We start from the raw sequence: 25,386 nt of genomic DNA on the forward strand, positions 1-25,386 counted from the left end.
CCTGTGTTTTCGCAGCACCCATCTTGTGACTCCTGGCAAACTGAGGAGACAGCAGAGCACCAAAATGTCAGTGCCTGAAATGCTTTGCAGAAAGAGACTTAAGAAATTAGTTTGAATTAGTTTTTACTTGGGAAAAACTGGAACTGATAAATAATTGATTGATTTGGTCTACGCTCCACTCCCAGACCTTGCAGATGTCCGACACTCGAGCCAGGTTGCCCAAACTTTGTATTTTATTTTTTCAATTTAATGTTATTTTTCACTTGAAACATCCAGCTAGGTCAAATCAAACCTCGAGCAGGGCCAGGTTCAGGTCTGACAGGTCAAACTGATTTAATTAAAGATTCACCCAGGTGAGATACGATTCAATCACAGTCACAATAATCAAGTTTGCTCTGGGATTTACGATCTGTGCTGCAGTGTCTGACTACATTTCTGGAACAATGACAGACTTCATCTTTGCGCTCAGAAGAAACAAACAGACAGAAGCTCCACAATGACCAAACTATCCTCTGACACTGTGCTGAACGCTGCACGAGTTTCTAATATAGGCTTTGCAGGCAAGACCAAATACAGTAAACGCATGTCAGCAGGTTTTACTCTCTTGAAGCGGATCAGGCTTGTTTTGGCTTCTCTAAAGTAAACTGAGTTAGAATTCAAAGGTTACCATGATAAGGGCTGCACAAATTTAGCTTGAGCTTAAAAAGCTTTAGACTACAGCTGTGTTGCCACGAGCTAATGTTAGCAGGTATCCCAGGAAAACCTCTAAAACCTTTGACCTCTGCTGCACAGTTTCATCTCATTGTCCTCCTGTTTGTATTTTGTAGGCCCACAGATATCATAGATACATTCGTGACAGACATCCACGGTGCTCCGAGGAAAAAAATCCTAATTTTTCCACCTGCAAACATCATTGGGTGAAAACTATGAGTTCAATAGTTTGGTTACGTAAATACTCTGCGTTGGATGTTGATTGATAAAATGTTAGCATACTAACATGCTAAGCTAAGATAGTAAACACAGTAAACATAAGCGCTGTACTCTGAAACCCGCTTGCGCTGCACCACAACAGCTTTTTCGCGGATGAGCAAAGTGGCAGGAAGCAGCTGAAGAGTGTGGTGTGTTTACTGGGGAAACTACAGGTCTGATGGTGCGTTCAATTGCAAGTCGGGAGTCGGAATTTCCACGTCGGTATTTCCGACTTCCAATCTAAAATGGAGATTAAATCAATTTAATCATGCTGCTCTTTTAGGCTTTCTAAATGACCGATTGGCCCAAATTATGATAGTGAAACGAGCCATTTTGCGGGGTTGTGATGTTCAAAATAATTTATCCACCCCGCTTCTTTCACAATGGGTCTATTGTTGTTTTCTCTTCTGTTTCCGGGGCATTTGTGACATGAAACGTGACGTCAGTGACGCACAACGTAACGCTTCAGATAGAAATCACAGAGGGGCTGTCTTGCCTGCGAGAAGGGGGAATGGGGTCAATACGTGATTTTTAGCAGGTGTACCCGCGTTTAAAAGACCCGTGTCGACCCGCTATTTTTGGTGGAAAGGCGGCATTAGTGACATTATCTGGTTGAACGGTCACCAAAGCCACTAACTTAAACCTTATAGAGCTGCTCTTGTGTCTTAGCTCGCTTGCAGAACTGACAAACTCTTCTTTCACATAACGGATGTTGTGAATATGGTCAGTTTTATTGTGATTTTCATTTTTTTTAATACCTTTTCTGTGCCAAGGTGGTGGCCATGTTGGTGTTGGGCGAGACGATGTAGTTCACGGAGCGGTTTCACACAAAACCATTTGATATTTTTACTTAAATTAAGACAAACTGGGACTTTTTTGTTTGTTTGTTTGTTTGTTTGTTTTTGTTGCACATCTGGCTGCTGATTGCCATTTTTTTTTATTTACCACATTATCAAAAGACTCCAATCTTGTAAAAATGTAGAGTTAATCAAACGTGTGTATTTGATAGGTGGCTGCAGGGGACTATTTTTACAAAGGTGCCCAGAATTAGAGACACCCCTGTTCGCAGGGTTTGATGTTTAACCACCAGTGGGTCTAAATAAGCAGAAAAGGGGGCTTAAATGTGAGTTTAGCATTTAGATCTGCTCGGCGCAAACAGTCAAGCATCTCCGTTGGAGAACCACGTGTGTTCTCGCCCAGACTGAGAAGGTGTAAAGGGTTAAAGATCATCTCGGCAGCAGATTCAGATTCAGCAGGTCTGCTCTCTCCGCTCTCTCCAGCAGCTGCATCGCTCCGCGGGCAGCGCTGGCTCGCTCCGATATTTCAACTCGCTGTGGATTGTGGGAGTCGAGGACTCTGCCCAGGCTCGTTACCGGAGATCCGGAGACATTTTTTTTTTCTTCTCTACGCCGTGCCCTGTTTCTGTAAGTAACACGCACACCGTCGTGTCGGGTCGCGTAAGGTCGCTTCGTGTCGGTCCCAGCTCGCCGAACCGAGCCGTTAACGCTGCCATGTCGTTTTTGTTTTTTTTCAAACGAAGGCCGAGAGCGGAGAACCGTTGCTGCCGGAGCTTGACAGGCGGGGAGGGGAGAGAAGGGGAAAGGAGGAGGAGGCGGGCAGCTGCCAACCGCTCCGCCGGGGTTATTTCCGCCCGAAAAAGCTCGCTGACCTGAACGGGGGGTGGGAAAATAACCTCACGTCGGCTTGACAGCTTCATTTTAGCCGTTTTTGTGTAGTCTCCCGGTCAGTGTTGTTGAGTAAAACGTGCCGGTGCGAGGCGTCCGGCGGGCTGTTGGCATGCGGAAATCGATGTCAGTGACCAGCAGAAAGAAATGCCCGGTGCGGCGGTTAGAGCCACCTTACCTTCACCTGACCCGGAGTGGACAAAATGCCGCAGATGTTTTCGCCACTTGCTCACCCGTCTGCCGGTTGAATAATGTAGTAATAACCACGGTTGTGTTTTCTGTGATATGATGTGTCGTGTGTGCGTGAAATCCTCTTTTTTACAATTTTACAGCTTGTTCGAGGAGACAGCCTGGCCTTTGGTGGGGCTAATTGATTCAGTAACATGACAGCTAATTGGTGTCTGCATCTGGTACGATGAGGGGGGAAAAAAGACTTCAAACACCGTCATTTAACGTGTCGTTGAATTATATAGCAGGTTGACATTGAGTATTAGACTTTACGTAAGAGTTTCACTTAAAAAAATTAGAGCTATGTGCATAATTACATTTAATAATTGAGCGTTCCCAGCATGCTAATAGCATATGTTATTAATAAGTGATCAGACAGCAGCATCCCTCTTGTGATAAATCACGCATGTTCAGGCATGCTGCATGACCGGAGGGGGATTTAAGTAAAACACACACAAAGCCTAATGTGGATATTAATTCATTAATGTGAATTTATATGACGCTAAAGCCCGTTAAAGTCATTTTGTTGATACTGACGTGCTCGTAGATGCAGCCCGGGGGGATCTGCAGTCACTAAAGAGGCACTAAATTCAAACTCAGAATGATAATATTTACAATATTAATGAGGGAATAATACAAACTCAGAAATATTTATGAATAAACAAGCTGTTCTCAGAGGGAAAGTAACTGTTTGAAGATAGAAAGATGGCAGGGTCCGCCAAATAAACAGAGTAAAACAGTTTGTTTGTTCAAATGAAGAGAGTTTGTTTATTTAGTTTGTTTAGACATAAAAAAAAAAAAGTCAGTCGGTGAAGATCTTTCTCTTCTGGTTAAAACTACATGCGGCACCTTAAAGGGAATAAAAGCAGAAAAGTAACTGCTGGATGTCTTCAAAGAGGCTGATTAACAGACTCCTGTTCAAGGGTTTGGCCCTGAATGCATACAACAGTAATGATCTTAGTCATTATATATGTATTAATGGTTTAGGGCCAGGTGTTGGGATGTCAAACCTATTCAGGATTGTATCAGCTGTTGTTTTTATCTTTTTTCTTTAGTGTATTGGTGCCTTGGTAGCTTGCACCAAGTGTGTTAAAGTATTAAGTAAACAGATTACACCATAATGACAATAATGTAACCTGTCAGAGGACCTTTTTTGTAGACAGAGCCATCGTTTGTTTATATTGATTCAATACTTCCTGTAGGAGACATGTCCTAACTTAACACCGGGCAAGCCTGCAGCTGTCCAGTGCTGCAGCCACAGCAAGGATGAGTGTGTGTTTTCATGCTAGGTGTACTCAGCACTGTGTTAACTGCTTATTTGATCTCTTTACTCACTATAAAGAAAAATCAGTGGTATTCAGATTTGTTAATGCATTCTGGTTGATGTGTCCCCGCAGAGCCTGACACTGGTCGCGACCTCAGCACCATGTCCAGCCGAGGAGGAAAGAAGAAGTCGACCAAGACGTCCCGGTCGACCAAGGCCGGGGTCATCTTCCCCGTTGGACGCATGCTGCGTTACATCAAGAGGGGCCTGCCTAAATATCGCATCGGGGTGGGAGCACCCGTCTACCTGGCTGCCGTCCTCGAGTATCTAACTGGTGAGATTTTAGGATGATTTTTAGAGGAGAGATGAAATATTAACAATGCATATCTAAATACAGAGAACAAAGTGTCCTCATCTTCTACAAACTATTGACTTAAGATTTAAATTCAGTGATATCTACTCAGAACTAAATACAAACAAAAGAGGCAGCTGACATCAAAGAGGAACTTGTTTACAAAATACAGTATATTCAGAGGTATCAGGGTATTTGCTTGAAAGTTTTGCTCTGTACTGATGTATATTTATTAATTATTTCTTACTCTGTGCTAATTAAATATAATCACAGAACTACGTGAAAGTTACTGTATTATCGTTTAGTGAGTTTACTAACATTCAGAGTAAGTAAATGATATTCTGGACCACTCGTGCTCTACGATACTTATTGACAAGTGTCAAACCTCTGATATGTTTTTTTTTTTATTTCATCCATGCAGCTGAGATCTTGGAGTTGGCAGGTAACGCAGCCAGAGACAACAAGAAGGGTCGCGTCACACCACGACACATCCTGCTGGCCATCGCCAACGATGAGGAGTTGAACCAGGTCAGCTGCTGCACATATCTGGAAAAAAACCCAACATTTTACACATGTTGCATTCATGTAAACTTAATATTGTGTCATGTCTATTTTAAAGTTATCTAATCTGCCACAACGCTCGTCATGTTTTCATTCTGAAGCCCTGTTACAGAAACATATCATTGTTAAATAAGTTTAGGATTAATATCTTATCTTCCAGGTGGTGTGGGACAGTGTGAACCCCACTTTTTAACTGTTGTCTTCCTGTCTCAGTTGCTGAAAGGTGTGACTATCGCAGCAGGTGGAGTCCTGCCCAACATCCACCCAGAGCTGCTGGCTAAGAAGAGAGGAGCAAAGGGGAAACTGGAGACCCCCGTCTCACCAGCCCCTGAGAAGAAACCCAAACCCGTCAAGAAATCAGTGACCAAGAAACTGAGTGGGAAAAAGGGAGGAGGGAAGGCTAAGGTATGGCTTCATGTGATCAGGACTGGTCGAATGTAGAAAGTTGAGCGCCTGTGATTAAGTATTTGTTTGGCTGCTCATGAGCACCAGAAACATTTAGTTGTACTTGTTTAGCCTGTCTAAAAATTGTTGATTGGGTTATAAGTGTGCCATCAAATAGTTGTTAGGGACAGATGGATAAAAAAACAAAACAAAAATAAAAACATTTGTTTAGGTTGGAAAACACACCCACTGTCCTTAAACAGGTTATTTAAATGTACCTGTACGGTAGTTGGAAGTAGGAAAATCTCTGGCATCATCTTACAGTCAGCATCTTCTGATCATTCAGTCCAGTGGTTCAGGTGTTCCTTCACAATAAACTGTACATAAACAGGATGTTACAGGTTCAATGGTTCACGTATGTTGTAATCATGGGAAGAAAATAAGCCAAATATAAAAGAAAGGTTTCACATCTTTAATAGTCAGGGAAAAGTTAAATTAACATCCTGAATCAAGAAAAATCTTAGTAACTGCACTGAGACAAGATTTTGTTTTAGTACAACAGCTCAAGCTGTGATACAGACAGCTGACGCTGACCTCTTTTGTCCCCACACAGGAAACAATTTTCCTTTCGAGAGAAAATAAAGTGTCAACATTTATTCTGTGTCCTCAACAGAAGCAGGGCGAGGTGAGCAAGGCGGCGTCGGCAGACAGCACCACAGAGGGATCTCCTGTCGACAGCTTCACCGTGCTCTCCACCAAGAGCCTCTTCCTGGGTCAAAAGGTCAGTTTTCTGTCTGTAGTAATGAGCTAACCCTGGACAGGTTTAAGATGAATATATAATAAACTACAGTCTGGTTTCTGTTGAATTAATGAAGTCCGGGATGAACAGATACCGAACTCATACAGGGCTAATTAAGAAATCTGTTGATACGCCTAAAATTTGACGTCAAAGGATTTTCTTTCAGATTTATGCCTCAGATAAATCAGATCAGTGCTTGAGATATACCATTATAGCCGATTCTGATACTTTAATGTGTGTATCAGTCAATACTGAGTACCAATCTGATACTATTGCATTAAGAAAAAAAGAAAAAAATACTGCTAACCCTGTATGAATGTCACATTATGGATAGGAGTGTCGACGTTAAATCGGAAGTCGATCGAGAAAAGTGTTTGCAGGATCACACCGTTTTTTTTCCTCCGATCCTGCCTCCTTTCAGACATTTCTCCTGTGAGCTTAAAGATGATCAACTGACTTGTATCAGAGTTAAATCCAACAGCATCCGAGACGGTAGGAGGAGGGAGGAGGTTTATTCAGGACAGACTTGAGAAACCAAATTTTATAAGAAACTGAATTTCTATCTTTTGTTTATTGTTGAACTCCTGAATCTTTATTTTTGGTGAATATTAGCTGCTAAAAGCCATCAGGATAAAGTGAAGCTGTTGTTGTAAAATACCCTTACCTATTTTAGGAATTTGCAAATGTAAATGACAGCTGTCAGAGCATGAAACCAATCATCTGTTGATCTTTACAACTCCAGATGTGATATTCTACCATTGGCACAGCCGTCAGCGCTGAAAAAAATGTTCAAATCGAATCATGACACCCCTAGTTTAAGGATATTGGCTGCTTGTGCAGTGAGAAAACGTGTCAAGTTGCCTTCAGCTGTAGGAAATGTTCCTGGAAAGTAGCAGGGTCCTGTTTCTAATAAATCGATTATGTGGTATCAGATCGGCGCATTGATGCGCTTACTTGCAGATACCAGTTCCAGCATTTTGGGCAGAATTGGAGCCATTTCTGATACTGGTATCGGTATCAGAACCCTATATAAAAAGATTTGTCACAGATTTTCTTATTGAAAGCGCTCGTACAGACTTCAAACTGTGAGATCTGCCTCCTTAAAACATTTTCTGCTTTTATTCAGTCTTATCTTTTCTTCCCGTCATAACTGAAGCAGGTGAACTCCATATAAGTTGATGCGATGATGTTTTAATTTGGTGTGTCTCATTAAAAGAAAACTGTTTGTGATATTTTGTTCTATAAATGTAAGTTTGCATCACGCTGTACTTCCTAACAGGTTTGATATGATTCACTTCATATATAAGCTGATACTGCTCCACAGCAGAGCAGTGTACTAAGTTTAAAGTGTGATAGCAGGGATCATGAATGCTGTGTTAACTGCTCGTCTGCCGTATCTCAGATCTGCCAGATCTGTTAGCTCCCCGCGCTTCTGTCCTGCTGAGCATAAAACATCTCTTTCTCAACCCTTTTTATTGAACTGAAACATGGAAGTAAATTTGCCTGAAGTCTCATCTAAACCCTGTCAATGTATTTTTTTAAATGATCAAGTTGCAAGATCACAAGATCATAAAGATCAGAAGCTTAAAAATAGATGTGAGTTAGAAGAACATGAGAGGCAGCAGAACGTCATTGAGAGTAAGAGGATGAATGACTCAAGAATGACGCAAGTTAGTGTCACTTATTTTAAACACTCTTAATAACTGATAATGTTTGCTAATTAGTTATAATGTGCCTCGATATTACGTGTGCCGTGTTTGGCAGCGGCATCGCTTCAACAGTGAGATCTGTCATCTTTCGCCTCTCGTGAAAGCTTTTGTGGGTAGTGAACAAAACATCCCAGCAAACATTGGTCGGACAGGGACGTTGTCTTCCTGGACAAAAAATGATCCCTGTCCGACCCCGTAAACGTCAAAGTGGCTACGAGGCGGACAGCCAGATGATGAAGCTGTTTCCCATGTGCAGTAATGGTGCAGTCAGACCCTCACTTACAAACCAGGAAATATTGATCGTATTATTGCTCTGGAAAAAAGCAACACAGGATCTTATTCGACAATTTATTTGTATGTGATCAGCCACTCTATTTTTTTTAAATGTAGAAAGCATTGTTATGCCATTTATGTATACCTATCATAATCATGATATGAGACTAAATATTTTCTGAGATCATGATGTGACATACATGTCGTCTTTTCCTGGTTTTAAGGCTGGATTACAGTAAAGTGATATTATTTTCTGAGCCTGTTTTTGATGGGATTTCTAAATATTAAGAAATATATTGTGTATTGCGAGATAGCCTAAAAATATCATCATATTATTTAAAGGCCTTTCTACATGTTAATTATATTCCCGTCTCATCGGTTTAGACCTTTATCCAAACTGTCTTTGATTGCGCACGGCAGAAATTTGACTTAAGGGCAAGTCAGGTAGAGCAGGATGCCAGAAAGTCTGGATAACAAACAGCTTGTGGTAGCTGAGGCGAAAAACTTGCAAGGAGGACGTCCAGCTGAGAGAAAGATAATAACCCAGACGTCGACACAACCTCCATTTTGGAACTACTCTTGAACCGTAACAGGACATTTTGATTGGACGGTCAGCCGTCGTTTCAATGTTTGCTGGGACATTACAGACAGGAATGACTAATGGTTTCAACAGGAACATAATTTGCTGTTGTTTTGAATCTCTCCAGTCATGCAAACTATCTATTTTACTGTAAACACCTAATGGAAAACTAAATTAAAATGAAATGCCCTCCATAGAAGAACAAATGTGGGAAATTTACTTCCAGAGTTCAACGTTTCAGCTCAGTTGTTTCTTTAACTGCTGCTAATGGCACTGCATGCTTTTGGTCTACTTTGCAATTGCAAGTGTTAATATATAATTTAATACTGAGTAATTAACCTGCCCTGATGTAGCACACACATGATTCTGCCATGATCATTTGGCTACATATTATGTTTATTACAGATTTATGTTTTCAGAGATCACAGGCTGTAGCTTCAGAAAAAACGTTAGATGTAATAAAAATGACATCTTTTTTGCTGAATGATTAGAGTTTAAACACACGTTGTCTTGGCTTATGGTCATTAGATACATTCCTAGATTAATTAATGTGAAATTCAACTTTAACACTGAGTAGCAGTGATATTTGTTTGCTGTCGTTATGCTTTCCGAATTAGCAAAATGTCTCTGTGCCTGATTGTGTATCTGACCACAGATTACAGCAGCTGTTGAAAGCAGTGGATGATAATTAATCAAATGAAAGCAGTTAACCTCCCACTGATTGAGATAATGAACCCATAAATAGAAAAAGCAAGTCTGTTTCAGTTTTATAGACTTAATTATCGTAACTGCACTTTTCCTGCCCGAGTGTTCAGCCTCAGTCACACACACACTCACTGCTCTGTCACTGCTTTCACTCTCGCTGCCTTCGTTCGGGATGATTTGGGCTTTTTGTTATTACGTTTAAATCCTTGGAGGTGAAATGTGTTTGTATAACAGATGACTGATGAGTTATGAGACTCAGATATTAACAGGATAAGGCCAATGCATTGAAGATTCTTGACATTTAGAAGGATACCTTGACATTTTGAGTTGATTGTTTGAGAATATTCCTTCAGTCTCGGCTGGCTTTGAAACTTGAACTGTGCGGTACAGTTGTCTTCAACAGCAGAACCTGAAAAAAAGTCATATTGTACAATAAACATAAACATATTGGATTTATTCTAGGTTGAGCCATCCTGCAAACAAAACTGATGCAACACTGTTCAAAAGTTTGGACCCTCAATATGGATGCTTTACTTCTTTTCTTCAATAATGGCTATTTAACATAGATAAAAACAGTCAAATTTAAACACCAAATGTATTATCTGCATTTAAAATAATTTGGGCTCCAAAAGAAGAATATTTAAAGCTGCTGTAAGTGTTAATTTCTTGTTAAAATAAATGTTAAATAGCTCTGTATCCCAACAGTAATCACTGTTGTAGAGTGTTTGGTCAGTAACCCATGTCGCTCCTCCCACGGCTCATGCAGTAAAAGAGACGAGACATTTTCTGGTAACCCTGCCCACTTTTTCCAATCAGGACTCCATAAAGAGGCAATCCTATCTGCTGTAAACCCGCAGAGAGCAGGATCCTCCTGTTCTGGTACCGACACCAGCAATGGCTGAACAGTGAAAGCTACCAATTCTGACGCTTGAAGCAAAGAAAGAGGTGTAAAGGTAGCTGCCTCACAAAAGAAAGAAAGAAAGGAGTCGTGCAAGTGTGTTGACGTAGAGAGGAGGGAGGGGATCGCTAACTGCAGCACGGACAGGAAGTTAGCTTAAACAACGATAACGCTGACAGCAGCTTTAAAGGATTAAAGCGTCCTTTTAGTCTGTCTGTCACAAATGATTTTGAATTTGTTTTCTAGTCTAGAAGCAGAAGTGGACTCTTGATCATCACTTGGCTTTAAATATGTTTTCATTGGGTCGTCTGCAGTTAAGGGGTTAGATTGAAGAGGTTTAAACTGTGAAGAACCTGCTCCTATTTCAATCGAGGTGGATTTTGTTGCTAAGCTTTCAGTATCTTTTACCGATATATTTTTTTAAATATTCTTATTCAGCTGCTGCTCAGAGGTATCTCTTTATCTTTCTGCCCTTCAGTTGAACCACTTCACAGGGTTTTCCTCTCAAGGTAGAAAACATTTTTCTGCAAACTCCTTATACAAAATAACATCTATTTGTTGAAGAGGAATTTCTACAATCTAAAAACATGAAGGTCCATTAAAAAAATAAAAAGTAGTCCTTCAGCTTTTGTTGCATTCAGTTCCAAACTTTTGAACAGTGCTGTACATAAAGGCAGACAAAATGTCTGAAAAACCCTCTTTACACTATAACTTAACAATAACTACAGAAGGAGCCACAAAGGTGGCTAAAATGAGCCTTTATACCATTGACTCTTGAATAGAGCTGAGCAGTTGTTAGTGTTAACAGTACCAGCAGTGCTTTTCATGCTACGACAGCCAAAATGACTTATTTTCAACCGTCTGCCGATTGTATCCATCCCTCCTGTTTGTGGCATTTTGTCTGTGGCTCATAAATTTGGCCCTGATTATCCAGACTGTTCCCATTGACATTTTAAATAATTGAACATTTCTTAATCAATGCACCTTGCAGGCCTGCTGCCCCTCTTTCGAAGCCTTTTAAGTATCACAATTTGCTTTGAAAGCGCTCGTGTAAAAGTGGTTACAGTGAGGTCTGTTTTAATGCTGACCAATGCTGATATTTGGCTTTAAACCTGATGTATCAGTGAGCAGTGTGGCAGTGATTTTGTCTGCGAGGTGATAACAATAAACACAACAATACATGTAGTGTTTACTCACAGCTCCGTAAATGATCAAAAAGTCAAGGTATCCCTTCAAGCTCTGGTGTGAATCTGGTTTTAATGGCTTTGCTTCCTCCCCTCTTCCTTCTTGCTCTCCCCTCCTCGGCATGCCTCCTCACCCCTCCGCCTCCCCCCCTCCGCAGCTCAACCTTATCCACAGCGAGGTCAGTAACTTGGCTGGCTTTGACGTGGAGGGGGTCATCAACCCCACCAATGCTGAACTTGAACTTAAAGATGATCTAGGTGAGCTCCCCCCACCACCCAACCCATCTCTCTCTGGTCCCAGTGAGGTTTGAGATATAAAATCCTTGAATGCTCAACAGCTCAACAGCATCTACTAAATTAAATCACCAGTTAATTAAGAAGTCTTTCAGACTGCGGTTTGAAGGAGCTTCTTCCTCCAGGTCTGTTTATTCACTCTGTGGGCAACTGTATTGATGTTATGATCTTTTAGGAAAGCTGTTGGACAGTGGAAGAGATACTGACCAAATCTACAGTATGTATGGCTGAACTACAAGTCATTACCTTTACGACTTGTAGTAAACGATAACAACGATAACAAACGATACAATGAATATACAACACATAAACGCACAGTAAGCCTTTTGTGGCTCCAGTGATATCATTCAGCGGCTAAGTTGCATTGTGAGTAATGTAGGCGATTGAAAAGTAGGAAGAAGGCATGGAATAAAAAAAAAAAACATGATATCTCTGGTTCTGTTTGTATTGGTTTTAATTGGTTGTAAACCATGTATAATGAGTCTGACAGAGTTATAGGAGTGCAATAGTGTAGTGGACTGCTTTTCAAAACCTGCCTACATTACCCACAATGCAAGTTAGCCACAGAGTAACATAACTGGAGGCACCTTATCAGATTACATGCAGCTTCCTCTGGAGCCACAAAAGACTTTATGCTACTTTTTTCACATATGCTGCAGTACTTCCCAAGACCTGTGAACACACTGTAATGTGTTAAATTGGTGGAGTTACTCTTAAACATCTCCGTAAGACAGATTTAATTTAAATAAAGCTCTGTCAAATTACATGAAGATTTCAGTAAACCCATTTGAGAGTTGCAGTCTTTCTCTAAGTAAACTTCGAATGGCTCCGACCTTCTAGTTTTTGCACTTGCTTCAGTGAACTGAACTTGAACTTTAGTTGGAAAAACAGGAAGTGTGCTCTATTTCTGACCTTTGACAGTTACTGACTAGTAAAACCTTATCTGTAGCTAACTCTTCTCAACAGAAGTACTTGTCGTTGACTAAGATATAAAAATAAAAAGACTTGTTGATGTTGCTCACAGTGGAAAAACCTGGGGGAAGATCATAACTTTGATCCTCTGAACTCACTCAACTGACCCTGCTTATATTTCTTACTTTAAATGAAGAGCAGAAGGACCTTTCTCTTCTAGATAGAAAAAATTGAATTCCCAGTGACATGAATTTCTTTAAAGACATTCAAGGATTTTATCAAAGCTCCTCAGAGCAGTGATCCTGCTTGCTCTTCCCATCATGTAGATGTGTTCAGGTTCATTCCAGGTTGTCCTCCTTTCAGATGGCTGCCAGACCTTTTATGACTAGTTTACCTAATTTTAGGACAGTTATTGGAATGAAACAGAGTACCAATTTGAGGATGAAAATCTGACATGAACCGCCTCTTGTTAGTGGCTCGCTGCAGCCCGACTGTGAGGTCGGTGGCCTGGAGTGTGATCATTAAATTCTTAGCTCATTTTAATGAGTCGAGAAATCAGGACGACGCAGTTAGTCAGAAAACAGATCCAAGCACTGTTCGCTCTACAATTCAAAAGCTATAAAAAAGAACATTTAAGTTAATAAGATTTTAAAGCGCACTCAAACATGTAGTCATTGGTGCTGCTAAAGTGTTTGTTAATTGACTGTATTTCTGGCTAACTGTGCCGTCCTGCTTCCTGATTACATGATGCGACCCACCGTGTCACAGGTGCTTCCTCGTTTCCTGTGATGTCCTCAGCCAATAAAGAGTGCGCTCACTTCTTTGTCTCTTTCTTTCCTGTTCTTCTAGTTCATCTGTTTTTTTCCCCTCTACGTTTGGTCCCATCTTGTTGTTCCTGATCACTCACTGTGTTTTTACCACCATTGTTATTTGCCTGTTGTTTGTCGTTGTTGTCGTCTGTAGTTGCAAGTTGTCCAAGCCGACATTTCCACCGTGGAGAGCGACGCTGTCGTTCACCCGACCAGCTCCTCCCTCTATACAGGTGGTGAAGTAGGTAAAGGAGCCATCAACATCATGGAGACCACAACTGCCTGTCTGCTCTCTCTCTGCATATCTCAGATAGTCTGCACTGCAGTCTGTGGACGAACATCACAGCAGCAGCTGCAGCAGCACAGCTTTTATTCTGCTTTGTTATTGAGCCGGCGCTCTGCCCTAAAGAAATACGCATTAACCCACAAACCAACTCCCTGCTGTTCTTACAGCACTACAGTGCTTCACTCTCGTATTTGTATAATTTGGTGAAACATTGACTGAAATAACTATTATTGTATCACGAGTGAGAATTAACTTGCAGAGGCTTGAAATATGCAAGCAGGGACTACTTTATGCACGCAATTAAGTGCTGTGGGGGAACTCCAGTTTCCAGGATTAGAAAGTCAGCTGCCAAAGACTGCAGCAGTCACACGCTATGTTTTCAGTAAACCTCACCCAGAAGACAAACTCAATGTGGACATTGTGAAAAGGATCATTTGAATTTGGCAGTTCAATGCTGTAAAAACAGAGGAGCTGGCAGCTGACTTTTCTCTAGATGTCAGAGATTCCTGCTTTATTCTCCACCAAAAGTGAGACAGTTTTCATAACAGTTCCTGCTTGCAACAGAACAGGGGCTCAGAGATCGCGCATAAACCTTTTTTTTTTTTTTAAAGTCTGACAAAGAAGTCAAATTCATCTCAATATTTGCCACAATGTAACCCGATGTCAACCAACAAGCCAAAAGTATTCATGCTGTTTACTTGTGATCGACATTAGATGGAAGTTTTTAGTCTGATCACTCTCCCAAGTTGTAAAATCTCTGGGCAATGTTTTTATGCCTCTAATGCCTCCAGCCAATAACCATTAAGAGTTAATGTTGTCCGTACGTCCGTGCCATTCCTGTGAATGCCATATCTCAGAAACACTTCATGGGAATTTCTTCAAATTGGCACAAACATCCACTTGGACTCAACAATAAACGGGTTAGATTTTGGTGGTCAAAGGTCAAGATCCCTGTGATCTCCCAAAATACATTTCTGTCCATTACCTCACAATTCATATGATTATTAAGACCATATTTTCCACAAATGTCTCAGGACTCATGTCCACATAGCGTTTTTTTTCTGGCAGAAAATCGCAGGCTGTGCACTTGAGAGCACTGGGATGACAGCTGCTAACGCTATGGTAACAGAGGGCTGACCACACAGCTAATAACAAGCTTACAATGCGCTGGGTGACAAAAGCACAACACTCACCAGCAACATTCACAGACAACCTGCCCCCACAAATGGACTTTTCTGTCTCTGTTATAAGAGAGTACGTCTGATAAAGCTCAGGATAGACGGACACAGCCAGAAGTCCTGACTGATCAAATATATGCGGCTGCATGCTGCTGGATATGCTTGCTCCTCATTAGAAACAACTGAAAAAAGACAGAAATAAGTTAGGTCAACTTCACAGTAATACCATATTCAATATTCTGGCCTGTTATTCAACATCATGGCACAGAAACTTGACTGGTGCGCGGATGCATACAACCACAAGGCATTATTCTACTTGTGTTCGAGAAGCCTTCAAACTCATGGATCTGTTATTTAAACCGGTCCTCCTGGACTGTCTTTCATTGTTGATGCACTTGTTACCTGACCCAGCGCGCCCTCACCAGTGCAGCTTCTTGCTCTGCTTTTAGTCTGAAGGCACGATAAATTAGTAAAGACAGATGCATCAGTTACACGATCCTTATCTGACCCCAAAATCGTTCACTGCCTAAAGGAACTTTCAAGTCTTTGCAAGGTTATTTTTACAGCATATGACAACCTACAGCCAACCTAACCCTAACCCAAAATGTGTAAAAGCAGGAATAAGGTGCTGAGACAGTGTGTTGCTGTTAACTGTACTTCAATTTGTGACCCTTAATAGTCATCTAATATCAAAGTGTTAACAACAATGTGATCTACACATAGGAGTTGAGTGCATTTTTGTAATGCATACAGGACTCTGTATTTCTATCATGCTGCTGCTGCTGCTGCTTGATGTTGCTTTGCTCCACTTGGCTGAAATGTGGCCAATCTAGGACTCACTTCATATCCTGTGACCTGCGTCCCCTCGACTGTGCTGTCGGTCCAGCTGGTTAGAAAATACAACCCACTAAGTTTTTGATTGAGGCATAAAAGCCTCAAATTAAAACAACTGACTGTTAATCGCTTGTAATTAAAAGGGGCAGTTACACATTTTCCCGTTCACCTGTAGTGCTATTTCTATTTTGGTGTGAGTTTCTGAGTTGTGGCGATAAAGGCCGTAGAGATTCTGGCTTTTCTGCAATATGATGGAGCTAGAATGCACTTTGCTTGTGCTGCTCAAAGCGGCAATAAAATACATTTGAAACAATCAACAGCAGGCGCCCCAGTAGTTCTGTCGATGGAGCGCCCGCCCCATGTACAAACAGTGTGTCCTCGCCACAGCAGCCCAGGGTTTGAATCCGACCTGTTGCCTTTTGCAGCATGTGGTTCCCCCTCTCTTGTCCCATTTCCTGCCACTCTTCAGCTGCAAATAAAGCCATGAAAAGGCCAAAAATATATATATAAATAAATGTCAACAGCAATGTCTCTTTCTAGAAATCATGACCGGGTTACTCAAGATAATCCACAGACCTTCGTACCAAACTAATCACCACGAAGAAGGAGGTGCTCATCTGGCAGGTGTAACGTGGCAGAAAGAAAATGGTTCCTATGTGAAAACAGTTTGCCACAAGGTCTGTAGATTTGGAGTAACCAAGTCGTGACTCATGGAAAGAGACATTACTGTTGAGTCGTGTTGTCACAATACTGACATTTCTAACTGTAATACAATACCTTCATATCTCCAAACTCGGCAGCTCACACCAAAACAATCTAGATGAATAAATAGCACTACAGGTGAGAGGAGAAATATGAATTTTTGATTTCAGGGTGAACTGTCTCTTTTAAATAGTTTGAAGAGCTTCTTTCTACTAACCTTTCTTAAAGAGGCTGACATTAACCTTATCAGCTTTTTCTTTCTTTGCCTGTTTATAATAAAGTAGCAGCCAGATCATTAATTTCTCTGGCTGTGATAGATCTGAATCACCTCTCTCCTCTCTGGTTTCCTCTGTGGCTTCTCTCTTTGGCCAATCTGAAATAGTGGAGTGACTCAGTTTAACCATCACAAGTTTTTCCCAGTTGTCCCATAACCTCTACATTTACTCTTCAGAGTTGAACTCAAGGACTGTTTTTTGCCTCTAAGTGTCAAACATGGCATCATCTATAACACGCTGCGAGCTGTTTTCCTTATTAAACAATCTTTTCCCTTCCTAATTTGCTGAGTATAAAGAAAGAAAACCCTCAGTTCAACTTCAGAAAGTGAGCCAGTACGTGAGGTCAGGGGGAAGTAATTAGGGACTGGGGCTTTAATTCATTAGTTTAACTGACTCAGAATGAGTCATTTGGAAAATTGCAGCCTTGTAACTTCATTTGTGAGACCTTTTCTGAGTCTCACAAATAAAGTAACAGAGACTCAGTTTGCTGCATCAGAGATTCAGAGAGACGTCAGGTGAAATGATCGACAGCATCGTTGTCGTCCTGCCTACCTGTCTGCCTGCCTGTCTACCTGCCTGCTGCCTGTCTGTCTGTCTGTCTGCATGACATCACCTCTCCTCTTTCCTGCTGTGTGTTTGTCATCTCTGCGTTAGGATGTAATCACTCCAGTCCTCTGTTTTGTTTTCAAGGCTCTGCTCTGGAAAAGAAGGGAGGGAAGGAGTTCACTGAGGCGGTGCAGGAGCTGAAGAAGAAAAACGGCCCTCTGGAGGTGGCTGGAGGTAAGTGCGCCTACCAGTGCCTGCTGCCTACCTGGTGAGCAGGGTTTGTCATTTCTGTCCGAGGAGCCTGAAGGTTCGACCTTGATTGCGTCAGGGTCTGCTGGAGTGACTTTAAACTCAGACAGAACGCTTTATTTTATCAGTGTTCAACAAGCAAATGTTGTTGGTTATAAAATTATGGCTTTAGTCGATAAAACAATGAGTCTAAATCTTGACAAAGCATGAATAATTCAAAATGAATCCCTAGTGAGTACAGTTACTCTCTAGAATAACAAAGGTTGGGAAATGGGTAAAGGTGCGTTCACACCGAGAATGACAACTATACCGCTAACAATAATAGTTGTTCTAACTCGGTGTATGTCATCGTCCACACCAAAACTTTAACGACCATGGCAAACAGTATTATTGGGATCACTTACAGAGCGATTTGATGAATGATAGAAACACTGACAGCCAATCAAAATCCATTTAAATTTGCCAGCTTGATTTTAGGGGGCAATGAGGGCATGCCAAGCACACGCTGCGTGCTCCAGCTGTGACGACTGCTTAGGAAAATGGATACTGATGACCTGTTACTGCTTAATGTTGCATAGAGAAACAAGCAAACAACCAAAAAAAACAGAAAACCCAGGCTCGGTTTTAAGAAATTCATAGATGAGAGGAGGAGAATCCAACACTGACTTCCATGAGTTGTGCTTTTTTGAAGACAAAACAAACTTCAGGGACCTCGTCAGTGCCAGAAACTATTTTTTGCAGCCAATATTATGCTACAGAAGTGTTTAACAAGTTGTGAACGTGACACTCTAGTGGATTTTGATTGGCTGTCAGTTTTTCTATCGTTCATCAAAATCGACATGAAAGCGATCCCAAAGGTGTCAATCAATGTCGTCAGGGATTCTGGGGATCTCGAGCAGCCAGGCGGTCACCTTGACCAGACCTGATAGAGAACGGTCATAAAACAAGTTCTTCAGGATGTTTGAAATACCTGTAAAAAAAGTATTTTCTCGTCTGGATTTTGCGAGCAACTTTTACAAATTTCAAGGCCAGGAAGGTATCAGAGTTACCCTGACCAGTGCTTGTATCTTTTATGATCGCAGACACTTTGATGCCGCTCTGAGCAGAAGATGAAAAGAGATATTTGAATGTTATACGTGAAGATGCCTTTGCTTTGTGTGAACGTACGCTGCAATCGTCTCCTCTTCTGTCGTCATTCTGTTCTGCATTCGTGCTGCCTCCTCGCTTGATCTGTGACTTTCTGCCAATGTCACAGTTAGAGGAGTTAGAAAGTGCATATTGATCTACTCCAGCACCACCCAGCTCCTATGACAGTGATGTCAGTGTGTCCCGTAAATCTCTCTCTACACACACACACACGCACACACAGACACACACACCAAGTTAAACAGGGCCGGGTCCGTTTGGCATCTGCTTCCACATTCAGCAGATGATGTCAGAACACTGAGCACGGATTAGCTCTCTGGACGTGATCACACAGATTTGACTAATTCGCTCTTCTCTTAAAGGCTGAGTGTTGCCCGAGTTTCCTTTTCATTATCAAACTTTTTAGAGAAACTCTTTGTCATCAAAGACATTTCGTACTGGCACATAATATCTGTTCTTGGCGACTTCAGCGTCTTCAGAGAGCCATATTGTTTGAGCCCTTACAGATTATTTTATCTTTCAGTCCATTTGTCTCCATCTCTTATCCTTTCTCCATCTGCCTCTCGCTCATTATTCATCGCTCACACTCACTTTTTCAAACACCCCCCCTGCCTTCACCACTGCTCTCTCTCTCGCATTCAGCCAAGTTAGCTCAGCATCATAATCCCGGTCTCTGTGTGGAGCTCATAAATAGATTACCAGGTGACTGAACACCGAGCCAGCGCAGCCTGTCAGGGATTCTGGGGATCTCGACCAGCCAGGCGGTCATCCTGACCAGACCTGGTAAAGAACAGCCGTAAAACAAGTTCTTCAGGATGTTTGAAATACTTGTAAAAAAAAAAAGAAGTATTTTCTCGTCTGGAAATTTAAAGGCCAGGAAGGTATCAGAGTTATTCGCCAAGTTATTCAAGCAGAAGTTGAGTTTTATATTCCAAAAAACTGGACTAAAAGTGAACTGCTGCACAGGTATACGGTATATTATAAAGAGTGGTTATAAGTGCTGACAATGGAGCGTTTTTGATGTTATTTTGCTGCGATTTCTAACATCTGTAATCAGTGGTGTTTGCCCCGCAGGCAAATACAATAAAAAGGTGAATGACAACTTGTTTATTGGTTAACTGGCAATCATTTTTAATCATTCAAGTTATTTTTAAGGCCAAAGTGTCAGTTGTAGCTTTTCAATTGTGAGGATTCGCTTCTGTTCTGTGCTTGTGAAAGTGAAATATATAAGTTTTTTAGGTTGTTTGCCAGTTTGACTGATATTATTATTTTGTAGTCTACACAGCATTCAGTAAAATGTCTCTCAGAGACACATGTATAACATTAATTTCAAATTATTTATGAGCTCTATAGATTAATCATTGATCGTCCTTTTGACAAAATATTACAGGTGTGTAGCACTGAACAGCTGTTCTGACCTCTCTGTTGAAACACAGTCGAGTCAAATTGAATTGTGCTTCTTATTTTCTGTTCTTATAGGTTTAATGAGTGGTGGAACAGACACAAGTTCAGATATTTAGGTGTTTCTACATCCATTTATGGTTAATTATGGGTAAGGAAATGAAGCTTGTGCACATGAACCCGTTTCCATGATGATTGAGATCATCAAAACAGAATCAGACGTATCTACAGCTTTGTATATCTGACAGAAACATCAGCTTTTTTGTTTTGTTTTGTTTTTTGGATGGAATAAATGAAGTTGGTCGGCATTAGCTGCTTTAGCCACGTGGCTTAATTGACTGTAAAGAACGCCACCCACAGAAGCTACAACTACATCAACACACCACACACTGTTGCTCCTTCTCAAACTGTAAGTTTGAACGTGGGAGCGGTCACGAAACCTGTAATCATCGTCGTCCACACGCTTTACCTCACAGTCAGATCACACATGCAGTGTGAGCGGCTCTCGCTCTGCTGTATGAAGTGCCTCCATCCTTCTCTATGTGCCATCTGGAAATCAGCTCGTCCTCTGCTTCCACTCCAGGTCCCGTCACATGTTAGCTCTGCGCTAATAAAATCTGACTGCAGGCTTTTTTCACTTCACAGAATCGGGAGGCTTTGGCTGAGTTTCACCGTCTACAGCTGCTGGTTTGTCTCCTCTGTTCTCTCGTCTTCTCTTCTTCTCGTCCCTGTTCTTCCTCTTCTCCTTTATGTTTCTCCTCTTCAGCTGTCTGGAGAAGTGATTTCTCCGGCCCACCTCGGTGTAATAGCCGCGGCCAAATCATTTTAAAGCTCTGGGAGATTTTTGCTACGTACATTTTCCACACGGCAAAGTGTTATTTTAGCATCTCAGGCCTCCGAACTCAACTTTTGGGTTTTGACTTCTGACAAAACTGGCTAATGAAGCCGTACTGTAGGCAGTGGACACAGCTCGAGGAAATCCAGATGAACAGGTTTACTTACTGCATTAACCGTTCTTTATCCTCTCTCTCCTCTCCACCCCTCAGCTGTGTTGACCAGTGGCTTCGGTCTGCCCGCTAAGTACGTCATCCACTGCAACAGCCCGGGCTGGGGCTCCGACAAGTGTGAGGAGATGCTGGACAAGACGGTGAAGAACTGTCTGGCTCTGGCTGATGAGAAGAAACTCAAGTCTGTTGCGTTCCCCTCCATTGGTAGCGGGAGGTAAGAAAACACAGAAACATACATGACAAACGTTGCATCATGCATTCCCTTTATTATGAAGTGTTCTTGTCTTAATCTGAAGACTCGAGTCACTTTCCTGATGCAGTTTATGCAGCATATCTTCGTTAAAACAGTCTACCGTAGATTAACTCGAGGGCATTTCCACTCTGGCTTCAGTTAAGTCTAAAACTTGAAGCCCTTTGCCAAGAAATTGTAGCACTATGAACACTTTACAAACCTGGTTCCCGACCAAGAAACTGTACCTGATCCAAGAGGTCGGTATTTTCTCACACGTATCCATAACATCATGAGTGGCACTCTTACACCGTCAGCAATAAGTAGTTGTGCTCCTGCGTCTCTGCCCGCTCGTTTCTCTGTTTCCTTTGTGTAAGTCAAAACGGGAGTTGACATGGTCTCCTGGCAACGGTGATAAACACCTCCACTTTGATCTGGAAAGATTGACACAAACACGCCACGTAGAGGAACAACAGTGAGGAAGTGTGAGTGCAACACGTGGAGGTTATAGAAGTGAATCCCAACCGTTCTGGCAAAGCAAAAAAAACGTCTTATTTGTGAACCCAGAGGTTTAATACTGTACATCTATGAGTCGTTCAAACAAAGAATAATGTTCCCTTCTCAGACTGCTCCATTTAAATATTTTTAGAGGCCTGAGAAGGTAAAACTGTCCAGGATTTGACATCAAAAAAGCAAAGATTGAGAGAAAATTCCCCAAAACCGAAGTAAACTCGCTCGCCTGCAGTTTCTAGCCTCCAGGTTACTTCCTGGTTATGTTGCCCATTGAGTCCCCACCCAGCCCAAAGACTGTAAGATGTGATGATGTCACGGTTTTTAAATCGCTTTTCTCGGCTCAAGGAAAGTTTCACAAATAAAAAAGCTCCATGGATCAAAAATTCAAAATGAAAAGAGCGGTAATTGACGTTGTGTGCAGTTGAGTGGCCACTGGGTGAAATTGTAAGCAAGGCTGAGCAGCTCCACTGTATCCAGATTAAATAAATCATCCACGGTCAAGATAAGTAAAGGTTGAATTGCCATAAACTCTCGTACAGATGTTTATGACCCCTCAGGACTGATAGTAATAACTTCCACGTAAGGTCAACATTTACATTTTACCAACTAGTTGGTTTATGATCAAATATTTGTATAACTTATTATTAATTAGCAAATGTTAGCTTTCTAACACACTAAACTAAGATGGTGAACTTGTTAAACATTACGGCCACTTCACACATGTTGACATTGTCATGGTGAGAATGTTAGCATTTAGCTCAATGGACCTGCTAGCTGTAGACTCTTGTTTACTTATTTATCTTGTTAATTATATTACCACCCCTCAGATTCCACTTGCGGGCCCTTGTTGGGTCCGACCCACACTGATGGGGGGGTCAATCAGCAGTCAAAACCAGCTTTAGAGTGACGTGCAAAAGTTTTTTTCTCCAGCGCTTGACCACACGTCACTAAACGTTTGTGTTCTTGTCCGTCAGGAATGGTTTCCCGAAACAGACGGCGGCCCAGCTGATCCTGAAGGCTATCTCCAGCTACTTTGTGGCCACCATGTCTTCCACCATCAAGACCGTCTACTTCGTGCTGTTCGACAGCGAGAGCATCGGCATCTACGTGCAGGAAATGGCCAAGCTGGAGACGAGCTAAGAGTTTGGAGCATTCGCCTCCTCCTCCCCTTTTTCCCCCCTCCACTCTGTTTTTTCCTGCGAGGAAACAAGAAGGTGTTTATTAGTGATTTGTTTAATATGAAGAGGAGAAGAAAAAAGAAGAATCTTTCTATAGGCCGGGAACTTGTTTTTGCATTATGTTTGTATTTTTCCTATATTGTTTTTAATTTCTTATTTACTTGTTGACCTCTGGCGTTTAAATGTAAAAAAAAGTGCACTGTTCATTCTGCGGTCTTTTAATACAAGCAGTGCCACACAAAAACAAGTGAAAAGACTCACTTTAAGATTTAATTTTCATGGTATTTACGGAAAAAAAGATGTAATGGGAGATAGCTACACCTCAATTACCAGACTTCAAGAGAAGTCTAACGAATACGGGTTAATGCATGTAATGGCAGTAAAGATAATAAAAAAAAAAACAGCTATTCTCTTTATTTTGATCTAAAAAAAAACACACAAGACACTTATAATTCAGTGTATTTTTGGTATCAGTTGTGCGTTTTGGAACATCTCTGTTGTTAATAGTACTGTATAATGAGAAGGTAGAGTATAAAGAGAAAGTTCAGTTTGGTCTTCAGGACACTAATATAACAGAATTATGGATCGAGTTTTTGTTTTTGTGTTGTGTGTTGCAAAATCGTTTCCTCGTGTGCTGCAGAAACCTTGAATTTCCAGTAATCAGTTAAATGAAATGCCTTTATACCATATATATACCCCTACTGGTACTAAAGTCATCAGTTTATACTGTAAACTCGACACCTGTCGGTCGTTTAATTAATCAGTTTATGATATAACATAGCATTGGAGACTGGAGGTTTTTGCAGGGCACAGATGGGTTTATATTGTGTGTTCCTATGAGTGTTTATATCGATGGAGTATTTGTGAAATGTTATAGTAAAAATACTGGACTGTAACATAGATTTTTATTTTATATTTTAATTTTCACACTGATTCTAGAAGGCGGAGGTGATTTGGAAGCAAAAAAAAAAAAAAGAGGAAGAGATAGATTTTGTGTGTTTTGTCTTTGTTAAGCCATAAATCAATTGTACTCATTTTTGCTGGAAAATCGAGGCTCTCTGCTGTTCTGCTTTTCGGTTTCGCCCCCCTTCACTCAGCCGCCACTAGATGGCTCCCCGTGATCACCAATTGGACATTTTTCCTCTCAGCCATTTTCTGTGCAGCTGCAGGCCTCTTCACAAACAGACGCTTGGTTCGATTTGAGTTGGATTTGAATTGGGATTTGACGGACGTATTACGAGGAACCCGACTGCTCTGCTGCATTTGGACTTTTCAAAAGCCTAACTTTCTTATATAAAAAAAAAAGAAAATGTAAAATGCTTTCTAAAGAGTTGCTACAATTGATTAAAAAAAAAAGTCTGTAAACACTCCGGTAATAAAATATCTTTAAAAAAATCATCACTTTGTTTCCTCCTGAGTTCATTTTTGGGTTTCGTACCGATCTCCAGGACGCTGCCAAGAGCTGCGGGCCTGAGACTAATTAAAGAGTGTGAAGTTTAATTGTAAGAGAAAATGAATTGGTCCCCATGGAAATGAGTGTGTGTGTGTGTGTGTGTCCGAGTCTTTTTAATAAATCCATCTCCACTGTATTAAAGTGAGAATAATTGATGTGTTGCAGAACGAATGGCTGAAGGATTGACATGCTACATTTATTTGATTTGACTGAGAGCCACACTGAAAGCCTCGGGATCCCCAGCTCAACCAATCAGCTCTGCAAGCGTGTGTGTGTGTGTGTTTCTGAACGGTGTTTACGAGGGCAACACTCATAGTGAGAGAAAGAGGATCGTCTGTGTGAGGTTTCATTTCTGATCACAACTCCGGTTAAAGGTGAGCAAAGAGAAGAGAGACTTAAATGTTTAGGACGAGCCTGCTTTCGTTGCTCAACTGTAACGGCCTCTCATCTGTTTTGCATACAGCTTCCCCCAAAACCTGATCCCACTTTCAACGGCACAAAGATGGAGCACAAGCAAGCAAACATGCAAACTTCAGGTAACTTCACTTCCATTATGTTTGTGACGTAGCTTTACAACGTCACCTTTGCTTTCACACTGGACCCAAACAGCAGTCTAACCTCCGACCTCGTCCTTATGAACACTCTCTTTAACTCTTTATACTTCACCTCCTTTTGCAGTCATAATTATTACTGAAGCCACAAACTTGTCAAAACATTACTGTGCCAGGTTGGGAGACTCGATTTGCTCACTTAAAGCCCCCCTCCAGTGTATTTTGGTCGTCT

The 25,386-nt window shown here is 41.4% G+C and overlaps 1 protein-coding gene across 7 annotated transcripts; it reads left to right on the forward strand.

The window, feature by feature from the left end:
* Positions 1-120: 120 nt before the first annotated feature.
* Positions 121-24,548, forward strand: macroh2a1 (macroH2A.1 histone). Of its 7 annotated transcripts, none has more exons than XM_084374120.1 (9): positions 121-214; positions 4,280-4,480; positions 4,920-5,026; positions 5,273-5,464; positions 6,117-6,224; positions 11,750-11,849; positions 17,572-17,661; positions 21,270-21,444; positions 22,947-24,548. In XM_084374120.1, the coding sequence occupies exons 2-9, from the start codon at positions 4,309-4,311 to the stop codon at positions 23,110-23,112; spliced, it is 1,110 nt and encodes a 369-aa protein (XP_084230246.1). In that variant the 5' UTR covers positions 121-214; positions 4,280-4,308; the 3' UTR covers positions 23,113-24,548. The 7 variants fall into 7 exon arrangements, with proteins under 7 accessions (XP_084230246.1, XP_084230242.1, XP_084230243.1 ...); XM_084374116.1 differs by lacking the exon at positions 121-214 and adding an exon at positions 2,063-2,393; XM_084374117.1 differs by lacking the exon at positions 121-214 and adding an exon at positions 2,580-2,907.
* Positions 24,549-25,386: the final 838 nt, after the last annotated feature.

This window comes from Pagrus pagrus (assembly GCF_965226575.1).
Source record: "Pagrus pagrus genome assembly, chromosome: 14".
Lineage (NCBI taxonomy): Eukaryota > Metazoa > Chordata > Actinopteri > Spariformes > Sparidae > Pagrus > Pagrus pagrus.